The sequence below is a fragment of the Orycteropus afer genome, unplaced genomic scaffold (assembly GCF_000298275.1).
Source record: "Orycteropus afer afer isolate SDZICR_OR568_19922 unplaced genomic scaffold, OryAfe1.0 scaffold00272, whole genome shotgun sequence".
NCBI classification, from domain to species: Eukaryota; Metazoa; Chordata; class Mammalia; order Tubulidentata; family Orycteropodidae; genus Orycteropus; species Orycteropus afer.
Window position 1 is genome coordinate 4,300,260 of NW_006921859.1, and position 14,802 is coordinate 4,315,061.

At 42.1% G+C, this 14,802-nt stretch overlaps 1 protein-coding gene across 1 annotated transcript in view; it reads right to left on the reverse strand.

Annotated features, from left to right (window-relative positions):
* Positions 1–8,924, reverse strand: part of KPNA6 (karyopherin subunit alpha 6) — a 20,255-nt gene extending 11,331 nt beyond the window's left edge. The window contains exons 1-11 of the mRNA XM_007950455.2: positions 8,793–8,924; positions 7,438–7,530; positions 6,945–7,044; positions 5,879–5,973; positions 5,062–5,193; positions 4,523–4,611; positions 3,505–3,604; positions 2,811–2,974; positions 2,574–2,652; positions 1,910–2,035; positions 1,443–1,570 (exon numbers count right to left, since the gene is read on the reverse strand). Of these exons, the coding sequence (XP_007948646.2) occupies positions 1,443–1,570; positions 1,910–2,035; positions 2,574–2,652; positions 2,811–2,974; positions 3,505–3,604; positions 4,523–4,611; positions 5,062–5,193; positions 5,879–5,973; positions 6,945–7,044; positions 7,438–7,530; positions 8,793–8,921 (1,235 nt within the window). The 5' untranslated portion in view covers positions 8,922–8,924. The remainder of the gene's footprint in view (positions 1–1,442; positions 1,571–1,909; positions 2,036–2,573; positions 2,653–2,810; positions 2,975–3,504; positions 3,605–4,522; positions 4,612–5,061; positions 5,194–5,878; positions 5,974–6,944; positions 7,045–7,437; positions 7,531–8,792) is intronic.
* Between the last annotated feature and the right edge of the window lie 5,878 nt (positions 8,925–14,802).

A 14,802-nucleotide genomic window follows, 5' to 3' on the forward strand; every position in this document is an offset into this window, starting at 1 on the left:
GGCTGACTGTTCCTCTGTCTGGCTTCCTGGCTTTTAATCCCCTTTCTCCTGCTCTTCTGGCCTGCTGCTTTGGGCGTCCCTGAGTTATCTCTCCTTACCTGTATCCCTGGGGCTTACTCCATTAGCCATTGGAGAGAGGCAAATCAAAACAACCATGAGATACCATCTCACCCCAGCATTAACAGCAACGTTCAACAAGGCAGAAAGTAACAAATGCTGGCAAGGAAGAAGGGGAAAGATTGGAACTCTCATATACCGCTTGTGGGACTATAAAATGATACAACCACTGTGGAAATTGGTATGGGATTGCTTAAAAAGTTGGAGATAGAAATACTATTTGATGCAGCAATCCTATTACTAGCCATATATCCTGAAGAAGTGAGAGGCTGGACATGAACATATATGCACACCCATGTTCACTGTAGTGCTATTCACAATAGGAAAGAGATGGAAACAACCTAAGTGCCTACCAACCAAGGAATGGATAAACAAACTTTGGCACATATGCATGATGGAATACTATGCAACCCTGAAGAATAATGAATCTGCTAAATACTGTATAATATGGATGAACCTGGAGGACCTTATGCTGAGTGAAATAAGTCAATTACAAAAGGACAAATACTGTATCAGTCCAGTATTATAAAAAAATCAAGGAAAGGTTTATATATAAAGGAAATTTTCTTTGTTGGTTACGAGGTATGGTAGGGAAGTCTAAATTCCTAGATAGGTTGGGGAAATTAAAAAAAAGGCAAAAAGAAACCAAAGATTATCAGTGTCTACCAGAGGTAAGAGGGACAGGGCAAAGGGGAAGCTTTGCTTGTGGGACACTGAGTTTATGCTGATGGTGGTGGAGTATTTTGGTAAAGTATAGCAATGATGGTAGCACAACATGAAAAATGTCATCAATGTCCCTGAGCTATAAATGGGGAAGCTGTTATGTTGGCAAATGTCTTGTGTATGTTTTCACCATGCTGTTGTTGTTCTGTGCCGTCGAGTCGGCCCCGACTCATAGCGACCCCTCCTTGGGTTTCCGAGGCAGTATCACTACGGAAGTAGGATTGCCCAACCTTCCTTCCGAGGAGTGGCTGGTGGGTTTGAACCGCCAGCCGTCTGGTTAGCAGGCAAGTGTCTTAGCCACTATGCTACCAGAGCTCCCTGTTTTCACCATAATAAAAGTAAAAAGAAAAAGAGAACCAAAACATATGTCAGTGTCATGGGTTTCTACTTTCCAGAAAAGAAAATAGGTACCACATATTGTGGGTCTATCAAAATCTATTCCAGATTCCAATCCACTGTAGCAGTTTACCAGTTAAACCCTACTGCAGTGGGACTGCGGACAGACTTATCCCAGCAAAAGCATTTTAGGGGTCATCTGTAAATTCTGAGCCAAGAGGGATAGCAAACACTTCAATCAAGACAATGGGAAGGGAACATGATACCTGATCTGCTCAGGGGTCCCTCCTGATGTGGCATTGGTGATGGCCCAAGTTGCTTCTTTCCTTGTACGGAACTCTGCTTTTTGAAGGATTTCGATCAACACAGGGAAGATATTTGCATCTATGACAGCCTGAGAGAGGATGGGGGGATGGTCACCAAGAGAATAACAACTTTAAGCACTTTTCAAGGATTCAACTTCATGAAGAGAAAGCAGATCCAGCCCCCAAATCTGCTTAGACTTAGATATCATCGCTCTCCTGGAGTCCTCCTGTTTTTCCCATAGAGGTGATAGGCTATAGAGGAACTTGGCTTCAGCTACAAATAATCTTTAATCAACAGTGTACACAGAAAAAACAAAGTATCCACAGATCCCATTTTAAAGAGAAACCAATCTTTCCTTCTAGAAGCAAATCTCCCAAGTTCCCATGCCTATGTATCCCCTGGCCCCTGACATTATTGCCTGTTCTACCTGTATTTGAGCCCTGTTGCCAGCAGTGATGTTTGAAATGGTCCAGCAAGCTTCCTTCCGGATTGACTCCTTGGGGCTGCTCAGTAAGTGGAGGAGGCAAGGGAGGGCTGAACAGTTAAGTATGACCTAGAAAATGAGGGTGCAAGTTTGAGTGACACTGCTCATCTGTAGGAAATCTGCCAAGAATCTCACAGAATTATGATGACTGCTCAAGACCCAAAGAAAACTTTGCCTACTGTGCCTTCACTGGAAGGGTTATTAACACTAGGCAGTGTTTACAGGACCTGAAAGGTCTAGGAAGTAGGGACAGATTTCACAGCTTTCAGTATCTCAAAGGGACCATGACTCAAAAATTATTAAAAACTACCTTACAATGTTCTAGGTAGTCAGTCAGGTTATCCCATTTAATTCCTTAACAAGCACACAATGTATAATGATTTGTTTCTAATTTACAGAAGAAATGAAGGCAACCAAGTTGTCCATCATCATATGGAAAGTGGCAGAGTGGGAATTCTTCACTCAAGTCCATGCTTTCTCTCCTAGACCGTGCTGCCTCCCATTAGAACTAAGCCTCTTAGTAGAGAAGGTTTTTGTCACAGGCAGCTTTCCACACTGCTCTCTTATAGCTGGTCTGAGCTAAGATCCTACACCCCCTCTTCCTCACCTGAGTCTGGATGTCATCTCCAGTGACAATGTTACCCACGGCTCGTAGGGCAGGAGAAGCCACTTTGTAATCATTGTGCCTGAAGAAGGAGGGAGTGATGATTAGTAGAGAGTTATAATCAGCCCTGCTGACACTTATGGTTCCAGACCTTTGGACAGGGTAGCAAACTGCTGTCTGTAGCCTTTCAGTCTGAGCTTGGAGCTTAGGGAACCTATACATCTAACAGAGATCACTCACATTAGAAGTTCTACCAATCTCCGGCAAACTCCAGAGTCTATGACTGCCTGGATCTTCTCATTGGGGCCATCGGACAGATAAGACAGGGCCCAGCAGGCATCCGCCAGCAAGTCTGAGTCACTGCTGAAGAGTAGACGAGATAACACGGGCAAACAAGGAGAGACCTGTTGTAAGCAGACAGTGAGAGAGACTCATCAGAGGACAGCTATACATACCACTAACCCTGATGATGCTGTGCCTTCCCCTGCAAATAATTCTGGATCCTGGACTCTCTACTAAGGATCTCTGGTGGTGTAATGCCTAAGGCATTTGATGCTAACCAGAAGGTTGGCAGTTCAAGCCCACCAGCCACTCTGAGAAAGGAAGACCTGGCAATCTACTTCTGTTAAGATTTACCACCTCGGAAACCCAATGGGGGCTGCTATGAGTTGGAATCAACTCAATGGCAGTGAGTTTGGTTTTGGATTTTGGACTCTGTACTACATCCAATCATCAGGCTTACCTTTTCATTTTACTATGCAGGTACACAGCAGGCACACAAGATCACCTCCTTCATTGTCAATCATTTCTTTTAGTTCCACATAGGTTTGATTCGCAGCGCTAAGGCTTTCCCCAAAGTCTTAAAACCCCCATATCCAAATTCTTCTATTTGAAGGAACCTGGTACTGCTCAGGGACTGATAAGAAGCTCTCACCTTTGGGAAGTCTGGGGGTGGATTCTTCCCCCGGCAGAGGTTTGACAGGGCCCACACTGCATTCCGTGTCATTGTCAGTCGTGTGGACTTGGTAAGGAGTCTGAAGGAAACAGCAAAGCCAGATCCTGAGCACTGATGCCATGACACAGGGATGTTGCCTACAAATCTTGAAGGCAAATTCTATCAGACCCTTGAGATTCTAGTAGCCAATTTCTTCCTCCCCATAAATCTAAGTTAGACAGCTTATTTGGATCAGGCTCTCAGAGCTGTGCAGAGGGACCAGCTGTGGCTAGTTAAGACCATAGTTAAGAAGAGCAAAACAGAGGATTGGATCTTGAACAAGCTTGCAGAGAAAGCTTTTGAGGCAAGACATATTGTACCCGTAACTCTGGCCGTAAGTCCTGGACAAGGAGTATTGTTCTCTTGGAAATAAAGGTTAACGTATTTGGCCATGTAGTATGGAATGATTTTTTTCTGTGAAAGGCCCTATAAAAAGTGATAGTGGGAGCCTATAAGATTATGGTCTGAAAAACAGTTCATCCATGTGTCTTCATTTAGATGTAGTTCTACTTTAAGGGTAAGGGGTGGAATGCAACAGGAGAGGCTTTTAGATGATCCTCAAGGGGTCTCTGACCTCTGGTCAGCTAAATCACAACAGACCTGTGTAATTTCCAATGGTAATAACCCCACAGCAAGTCAATGCATTCTGTAGAGAATGTTGTATTTTTCCAAATGGGCTAATACTGCCTCCTTCCCCTGGCTCAACAATGGGGCAGGTATGACCAACAGGAGGTCTACAGTGCCATGAAGTTAGGAAGCATAAGATCCTCCCTGACACAGATAACTGGACAAATGTCTTGCTCTCAAAAATATTTATCTTTTATTATGGCAATCAGATTGCACTTTTAGAGTTTTTGTATTTAACTTTCACCTTAAGGGATCAAGTAAGCTGCCCCCAGTGACCTGCCACATGGCCACCCTATAGATGCCTCAGGTGAAGATGATTATAATTACTCACGTTAACAAAGGATTAAGGATAGAACAGTTCAAGACGTAATCTCGGCAAACGGAGCTGTCTCCAGCTATGTTTCCCAGTGCCCAGACTGCCTGAAAAGAGGATGACGGAACTGTGACCCACAGAGCTTCTTTGAGTACTGCATAGTCCCAAACTGAGTGAGCACTCAGAGAGCCACATCAGGACCTGAGACACATTAAATAAGCTCTGGTACCCTCCCTGTTGAAATCCTTATCGAGCATTTGCTCTATGAAGGCCTTTCCCTTGGGAAGTTACTGGTTACAGGCTGTCATCTGTATTGCAGCCAGAGAAGCCAAATGAAGACCATCCAATCCCCACCCCAATAAAGGAGAAAATGATTGGAAAGTTGAATTTCTGTAGCTTCCCTGGACCAATTCGGTATGTAGTAATGGATTTAAGAGTCCAGTACCTTTCTCTACTTCTTTCCAACTAGCAAGAATCCCGTGGGAGAAACAGAAGCTATCAATCTATTTCTATAATCTGTGGGTACCAACAAGAATTAAGCCAAACCTGACCATTACCTGTTCTTGTACATCCTCAAAGTCTGAGTTAAGTAGCTCTATGAAAATGGGGACGGCCCCTGCTTCAATGACAATTTTGGTCTGCTGAGAGGTTCCAGAGGCAATGTTTGTGAGAGCCCAGGCAGCTTCAAACTGAAAGAGAGGTTAAGGCATCACTGAGAGGTTATTCCAGACAGAACAGTGATGCTTACCAGCTGGCTCAATAGTAAGCTTCATGCCCTTCACATCAAAAAAACAAAACAACAACAAAAAAAAAAACTGCAAAAAACAAAAAGCTCCCCCCTTTAAAGTTTTAGGAAGAAGTTACTGGCAGTAATATGACATAGTGTGAACACAGAATTGGGCGTCAATGGTCCCAGGGTCTAGTCTTGTACTACCACAGCACCCATGAGTCTTCTGGCAAGTAACATTATTTCTTCAACTTCTCTTTACTTTTGAAACCAGGTTTAGAGTGAGATGGTTCTCTCAAAGTCCCTTCCAGCTGAGTTTCTAGGAAGTACCAATAAGAGTGCTGGATCAACCCACCGTCTGTCTCTGAGAAGAGGCTAAATGAACTGCCCCAGTTTACACAGCTAGTTAGAATGGAACCAGGACTAGAACCTCTGATTTATAAGTGAATGATTAGCTTTGGTATCTTTTCTTTGAGATTACGTGATTTAAAGATGAGATTTTAGCTCTTTTGTTTGAGGCCAAGGTGGCATCTGATCATATTACTTGCCTATTTTCTTTCAAGCTTGTCTGTAGAAACACTTCACTATAATCTCTTGGAAGCGAGGCTTTTATATGGTGCCCCCTCCACCACCATTCAAGGTCTCACCTGTAATGTACAATTTTCGTTCCTCTTCAGAAACTCCACAAACCTATCCACCACTCCTGGAGTGTTGATGACTTCATCTATTGGGGGACTAGGCTCTGAAAGAGGGGGAAGGCAAGGAGAAGAAAAGTCAGAAGAGCCTTTGGCTAATCCATTCCCTAGGGTCAGTTCACAATCCTTCCCAGATACCCCTGACCATCCTTAAACCCATTCACCAACTCTCTTCTGGTGAGGTGGTTTTAATAGTGGCTCATCTTTGAACTGTATAATATAGTTAGGACACTAAAAAGCAAAACCCAACACACTGCCATTAAGTCAATTCTCACTCACAGCAACCCTATAAGGCAGACTGGAATTTCTCCATAGGGTTTTCAAAGCTGTAAATCTTTATGGAAGCAGACTGTCTCATCTTTCTTCCATGGAGCAGCTAGTAGGCTTGAACTGCTGACCTTTTGGTCAGCAAATAGATGCTTTAACCACTGTAGTACCAGACGTCCTTCTAAAAATTAAAGTCAGTCCTAATTCCTATATGCTTGGTTTTGGCTTACTAAACTTAAGAAAAGAATTTTAAGTAGAGATGAAAGCCCAAAGGATAAGCAAATCTATACATTTATTTCCCTTTTAGGACCAGCTTTTTTCTTGAGAGGACTCCTTGACACTTTGAGACAAGTATTTTTCCTATCATATAACAAATTTTTATTGAGTATCTACTGGGTGCCAGACAGTTCTGAGTACAGAAGATACAGTGGTGAACAAAACTGGCAGTTCCTGCCCTCATAGAGCTTCCATGTTAGTAGGAAGAGATATTCTATTCTGTTAGAAGGTAATAAAAAATGAACCAGTAGGACAAGGTAAGGCAATCAAAAATGCTGAGGGATATTAGACAGAGAGAAGAGTTAGGACACAAAGGTGAGAATATGGTGTGTCCTTGGCATGTCTAAGAAACATCAAGGCCAGGAGGGCTAGAGTAGAATGGGTGAGGGGGAGAGTAGTTAATGAAGTCAGCGAGAAAAAAAAAAGGGAGGCTAAATCATGCAGAGGGTCTCTGGGGGAGGACCAGCTTTCATACCTTTGGAGAGCAGTTTTCGGAATTTCTGTGTGGTTGCTAACTGCAGGTCAGAATCATCAGAAAAGAGCATCTCCACCATTTCTCTTGTGATCACACCCTCCTAGAGCATCAAACAAATTTAGGACTTTGCAAATCAACCAGAGCCATATGTTAACATACAATCCAACATGACATCTTGCTTTCTAAGACTTGAGGGCAACATGACAGCATAACACAGGCTCAGGAGAAGGGGTTTGTTTAATTCATGGCTACTTCAAGCTGGGACAGTTGAAAGTGATTTTTAACCTCTGAGGCAACTAAGGGTTTCCTCAGGCATCTCTATCAGAGATGAATCCTTGTTGGCTCCTTAAGCAGATCAACTACAAAAGAGCCCATGGAAAAAAGAACTTTGCATGGTTATCATCAAAGCTACTAGGTGATGAGAACAACCCAATTTTGTTCTCTGGAACCAAGCACTGGCCAGGCTTGCCTCAGGCAACATGTAAGGTCTTACCCCAGTGGTAGAGCTCACATAAGAGTCCATGAGGAGACTATCGAACATGGCAGCTTCTTCATTAATCAGCTCAACATTTCTCCGTTTAAAAAGCTGAAAGTAAAGTGAAGAAACACTGGTAAGACTAACACTTAACCAAACCAAACCAAACCAAACCACCCCCAAAAATAGAGAACAATCCAATTTTATATCATGGCATACTGTCAAGGAAATGCTTGAGCAGGTAAGTTAAGACCCAAGCTTTATACTGACATGGAAAGATATTCAAGGGCTTCCTGTGTTGCATCTACCTAGTCGATATTTTTTGAGAAAGCCCCCACTTTTTTTTTTTTTTTAATTGTGATTTGGGCGAAGATTTACAGAGCAAATTCACTTTCCATACAGCAGTTCACATATACTTTGTCTCATGTCATTGACCACAGTTTACCACAATGCAACAGCTCCCCTCCCACTTCCTCCCCATAGTTACCTCTTCCCAGTGTCCATCCCTCCATATACTCCTGCCCCCTGAGCTGTCTCCTTGTGCATAAGCAGCCCTTCTTTCTCCCATGATTGTTTGAGAAAGCCCTTTTATAAGCAGGGAAGGAAAAAAAAAATTTACAAAGTTTTATCCCCTTTGTATAAAAGACAATGGATATAAGAGGCTTTGAAGAAAAAGAACAATACTATGGCAAGAGGGTGGGCAAAAGCAGGTTAGGTGATTGAATATAGACTTGGGCAAGTTGTAGTAGTGATAGCAGGGTGCGAGTGTAGATGAGAAGGCATTAATACAATTTCAGTCCTAGAGGGGTTGACAAAGAACAGAGACTCAACAAAACAGAAGTAAGGCAGCCCAGAATGAGCCTCTTAAAGGGACAGAATTAGAGCTGGGCCTTGAAGGACAGGCTGACTGCGGGGTGAAAAAGAGATAAAGTAACTGTTGTTGTTATGTGCTGTCGAGTTGGACCCAACTCCTAGCGACCCCTCCTTGGGTTTCCGAGGCAGTATCACTACATAAGTAGATCGCCCAACCTTCCTTCTGAGGAGTGGCTGGTGGGTTTGAACCACCAGCCTTCTGGTTAGCAGTCAAGTGCCTTGGGCACTATGCTACCAGAGCTCCCGATTAGGCAACTAGAACGTTATACTGAAGACACAAATGATGTCTAAGTTGGTCTAACTTGTAGAAAAGAGACAAAGGATTAGCTCTCCCCTTCTCAAAGTTTCAAACATTTCTGCTACAATAGAGAACTGGATGACTAACCCACAGAGCTAAGCTACTTTCCTGAGGGGAAAGTGATAGTTCAAGGTGAAGGCCACCTTGCATAGCTGGATCACTCTCCTGAACAGGATGTTTGAGAATACTCCAATTAACCTACTTGTTGTTCCCGCTTCTGCTTCCGGAGCTGAATGCCCTCTTCCTCCCTTCTTCGCCTCATTTCCTCAGGGTTTAGGGCATTGTTCTTATAGCTCTTCATTCGATAATTGTCTTTTCCTGGGCTCGCCATGGTCTCTAGAGAAAGGGAAGATAAAAACATATTGGCAAAGGCCCTTAAGAAAAGAGCATTTCCTTTTCATTGGGCTCTTTTCTAACCCCCTCTCTCCTATATTGGGGAGGACCACAGTTTCTCAAGGAGGCCTAATAATCTCAATAATAAACCTAACATTTCTAGAACCACAGCTATACACACACACACACACACACACACAGCCCCTCTCATCAAAATAAGCTTATTAAAATAGGTAGTATTATAGAATTGAGGCATCGGTGGTTCAGTGGTAGAACCCTTGCCTTCCATGTGGGAGACCAGGATTTGATTCCTGGACAAGGTACTTCATGTGTAGCCACCATCCATTCCTTAGTGGTACTCTTAGCCTGTTGCTACAATGCTGAACAGGTTTCAGTGGAGCTTCCAGAGAAAGACATACTAGGAAGAAAGGTCTGGCAATCTACTTCTGAAAGTCAGCCAATTAAAACCTCATGGATCACAACAGTCCACGAGACTGCAAGTGATCATGGGGATGGTGCAGGATCGGACAGCATGATGTTCTGTTGTGCACTGGATTGCCATGAGTTGGAGGCTTACACAACACCAGTTAACAACATTCTAGAACTGGCATAGCATAGTAGTTAAGAGGGGAGGGGGTCCTGGAATTACACTGCCTGAGTTCAAATCCTGGCTCTTGTTAGCTGTGCAACCTTGAACAAACTGCTTTCACCTCTCTATGCCTCCGGATCTCACCTTTAAAACAGGGACATAATATTCCTACAGCACAGTGTTGTTATAGGATTATATAGGTTAATACATGTAAAGTGCTTCTTAGAACAGTGGCACATGGCATAGACTCAAGTTATGACTGCCCTCATTTAACTAGAGAAAAGAGTTTTATGACTTACCCAATGAACTCAATATAGTAAAAGATCACTAAACCAATTAAAATACATTATAGTATATCCAATTCAGAGGAATACCATGCATCTTTATGCTCATCATCTATTTTTAATTTTTTTTGAAGTTTAAATTTATTTAGTATCTGATACACACACAAGAGTGAAACATATGTAAATTACCAAGCATGATACTGTGAACCCATCACCAAATCTAAGAACTAGAACATTACCAATATGCCTGAATCAAATTATGGGCTCTTTCTCTATTTCAGGCTCCTCCACCCCCACCCCAACTCCAGATACAAGAAAACTACTATCCTGAATTGTTATCTTTGCTTTTGTTTTTATTTATTACACATATGAATATTCCTAAATATTGCATGACATTTTGTTTTAGTATTCTGAGAACTGTCTTCCCCTTAAAAAAAACAAAACTCACTGCCAATGAGTCAATTCCGACTCATAGCGACCCACACTGGTTTTCCAAGGCTATAAATCTTTACAGAAGTAGATAGCTCTAGTTGCCTTCTGCAAAGCAGTTGGTGGGTTTGAACCGCTGACCTTCCGGTTAGCCAAGTGCCTTATCCACTATATCACCAGAGTTCCTTGTCTTCCCCTTATTCACTGGGTTTCTAAGATTAGCCTATCCTTTTGCATGTAGCTATATTTCATTCATTTTTACTGCTATATTAGCCCCTATGTAAATGCATCATAATTTATCCATTTTTCTGTTGGTCTTCTTTCCCTCAGTTTTTTTTCCCTACTAGAAAACCATTGGGAAGCTGTTGAGTGCTTAGTAAAGGACACATACATTTTTACTTGAAAGCTCAAATGGGGTCATTAACAACAAACATTAACAGACTCATTTAATGCATTTTTGAGAACCATTTGCCCAGTACCTAAGTCTGAATATCCAGTTTGTCTGTCATTCATTCTTTTAAGTAAAAAAGATGTTAAGAAAAAAGTGACTAGTTTAGCTTGCAACTTAAGCCCACAAGTGACTTTCCTCCAGAGAAATTTTCAAATGTGGACTCTGTATTGATTCAGCAAGAACATTTTTAAAAATGGAAAATGAAAATGGCTACTTGGGTAGTTTGGTACCAATGCCTTGATTCGTGCTAAGTCATCAGCAGTTTTACCCATTATTGTTTTGCAATGTCAGTACAAATGCCAACATAACAAAAATGTCAAATAACATCTTAGTATTATTTATGATAATAGTCTCTACTCTTTCAGGACTCTGAAAAGATTGCAGGGACCCCCCAGGGGTGTTCAAACCACACATTGAGAATGAATTGCTGGATTGTAGGTGGGTAAACTTTAAAATTCATCACATAGTATCAAATTGTCTTCCAAAGTGTTACCAATTTACACTAGCTTGTTGTTGTTGTTGTTAGATGCCACCAAGTCTATACTAGCTTAGCAATACAAAAAGAGTTCCCACTTTCCAAAAAGGTTGCAAGGGCAACATCCTCCTTTCACTTCTAACTTTACAAGGGGCAGAGAGAAAGATCAACACCAGTAGCCTAAAGCTCATTTCTATGAGGCCAGACATGCTACCAACCTCCAACCTTTTTTTTTTTTTCAAAAAAAAAAAACAACTCTGACACCAACCATTCCTCTCACAGCACTCTACTTTTCTGCTGGGTTCACTTATTTGTTATAACGGCCACAAAGAACTCACAGTAAATACTCAGATTATGGGGTTCAACAAGGAAGTAACAGATTACAATTTAGGTTGAAAAATGCTTTCAGGATACAATTCTTCCATCAGGAGAGACTCCCCTCTGCTCTGTCCTTAGGCATGCCTCTCTGGCTTTTGGCTTGCTCTCTGCCTTTCTCAAGCAAATGTTACAAAGCTGTTTTAGCTCTGCCAATAGTTATGCCTAGGAGCACCCCACTCTGCCAGCAAGACTCCTGCCCAAAGGCACTCAGCTTTCTTGTTCTCCGTGAGCTGGCAAGCCTGCTGCTCTGTCTCGTGCCTCTTGGTTTTGCTGCCGCCATTTCTCTGCCAGTTGTCTCTGCCAAGGAGGTCCAGCGCAGGGATCGCTGGTCCAAGAACATGCTCCACTCCACCTCCAGCTCTTCTCTCTTGATGGTAGTGAGATTCTCCCCTTCTGCCTCTAGGAGGGCTCACTTTAAACCTAGCAGAATGACAAAACTGACCAATCCCAACACTGAGGTTCCATATACCTCATTTCCATGGTTCCACTCACACAAGGGTGCCATGTACCTTATACTCATACTAACAAGCTATCCAACCCCACTGGGGGGCCACAAGCACCTTACATTTGCTTAGTTCTACCCAGTCACTGGTGGGTGTCACAAAGACCATGGCTAGAAGAGCCACATCAACTAATTCACTGCACAACATACTGATGATCAGAATTTTAAGACTTTTGCCAGTTTTAAGACTGAGGGTAATAAGGTATTCACTGAGATACTAATTTGTATTTCCCAGATTACTCATGAGGTTAAATTTCATGTGTATTAGCCATGTATGTTTCCCCCTTCTGTGAAAAATGCATTATTTATATATTTTGAGTATTTTTCTATTGATTTGTCCTTTTCTTATTGATTTGTAGTTCTTTAGATATTCTTGTTATTTGTTGCTTCTTTGTGTTATAAATATCTTCTAGTAATCTGTGGCTTGTCTTTTCATTTTATGAAGTTCTTTAACAAGAATTGAATTTTAATGTTGGTAAACTTACTTTTTTTTAATGCTAAACTTTTATAGTTAGCTTTTTCTGTGCATATCTTCTTCAATGAATCCTTACTCCCAAGGTCAGAAAGATATCCTCTCTCATGTTTTCTAGAAGTTTGTTTGTTTACCTCAAAATTTAATTATGTATATGTACAAGATAGGGATTCAATTTCATTGTTTTTCATATGGATAACCAGTTGTCCAGGAATGGTGTACCTAATAGCCTCTCTACTCACTATGCCACTCTTGTCATAAAGTAAATTTCCCTATATGCCCAAGACTAGTTTTAGGCTCTTCTGGTCAATTTCTTTCCTCTGCCAATATCACATCATCTTGATTAATATACTTTTTAACACTGCAAAAACGGCAAGGAGGCCACATGTTCTGACCTCCTCTAACCCTACAAGGGGAAGGCAGAATTACCAGCAGTAATCCAAGGCCTATTACTGCAAGGCCAGACATGCTGCCTCCCTCCAGCCCTTTCACCAACCGTTCCTCCCAAGGCACCCACCACCTCTCTCCTGGGTTCGATAATTCACTGCAGTGGCCACACAGAACTCACAGATTATGGGGTTTATTAGGGAAGCACCAGGCTACAACTCAAGTTCAAGAAAAATGCTCAGTCTCTCTCCCAGCCCACCGTCCCTCGGCCAACAGTCTCTCACAGTCTCTTTCCCAGCAGCACTGGTCCCCCGGTGTCTCACTCAGCAATGCGTGTCTCTCGCGTCTCTTTCCCAGCAGTACGTGTCTCTTTCAGGGGCGCATATCTTTTTCGGCCCCATGTCTTCCTCCACCAGCAGTCAGAGAGAAAGTTCTGCCTCTAGGAGGCCTCCTTTTGAGTCCGGAAGGGTGGTCAAACTAGCCAATCACAGTATCAGAACTCTAAGCATGTGTGAGAGAGTGGGAACCTCCCAGAACATTGTATTGTGCCACGCCCAACAGAAATAACCCAGGTGGATAGTTCCTCAGTTGCTCATAGAAAATCCCACCTTGGAGTTTACAAAGACTTATGGGTAGAAAAGCCACACTAAGTAATTTACTACACTGCAAACACATTTCCTCATCTAGAAATACAGGTCTTCCCATGTCAATCTCCTTCAGGAAGGAGTGGTTTGGCGCTTTCTGAGCCTTTGAAATCTATAATCAGTTTGTCAGTGCCTTGAAAAATCCTACTGAGATTTTAAAATGGAATTACCCTTATACAACATTGAGTTACCTTATCAATGTCTTTCCTATTATTATAAATTTTTTTAAAAAAACTTACAATAAAGACTTAGAATTTTCTCCATAAAAGATCCTGCATATCTTTTAAACAAATATTGTTATTAACTCACCATTGTAAAAAGTCAAGGAAAGGTTTGTATATGGAAAGAAGCTTTCTTTGTTGGTTATCAGGGATTGGAAGGAAGGGGGGAACACTGCTAGATAGGTAGAGATAATATTGATTTGGATGAAGGAAAGGACAATGTACCAAAAGTGAGTGATCAACATGGTAGCCCTGAGGAAAAAGAAGACAGAGAGGTACAAGGGAGGGACAGACAACAAAGACGAACCCTTCTGCATGTACAGTACTGTGTTGTCAGAGATGGCAAGCATTGATCTATGGGTGGATAGAGGAGTGGACAAACTAAATGATCAGGTAAGTCTAGGCAGCGGGGAGTGTGCCCATGACTATGTATAGTGTTGGCAGATGATGCTTCTACATGTGTATCTGTAATGTGCTGTAAGAATGTCCAGGTGTATAGCAGACACCTTTGGAGATGCTTTAACCACTACTTCACCAGAGCTCCTTCTAAAAATTAAAGTCAGTCTTAATTCCTATATGCTCAGTTTTGGCTTACTGAACCTATGAAAATAATTTTAAAGTAGAGATGAAAGCCCAAAGGATGAGCAACCCGATACATTTATTTCCCTTCTAAGATCAGTTTTTTTCTTGAGAGGACTCCTTGACACTCTGAGACAAGAAGTATTTTTCCTCTCATATAACAAATTTTTATTGAGTACCCACTATGTACCAGATAGTTCTGAGTACAAAAGATACAGTGGTGAACAAAACTGGCAGTCCCTGACCTCACAGAGCTTACATCCCAGTGGGAAGAGACGTTCTATTATGTCAGCGGAGTTGACAAGGCCCAAGGTTATGGTGGCTTCTTGGCCATAGCCAGTTACCCTGAGGGAACAAGTAGTTGGACCTCAGGATCATGGTCACAGAGAACATCAAGCTCAATTGGCATAACATACTACACAAAAATGTTCCACATCCTACTTTGGTGAATAGCAACTAGGGTCTTAA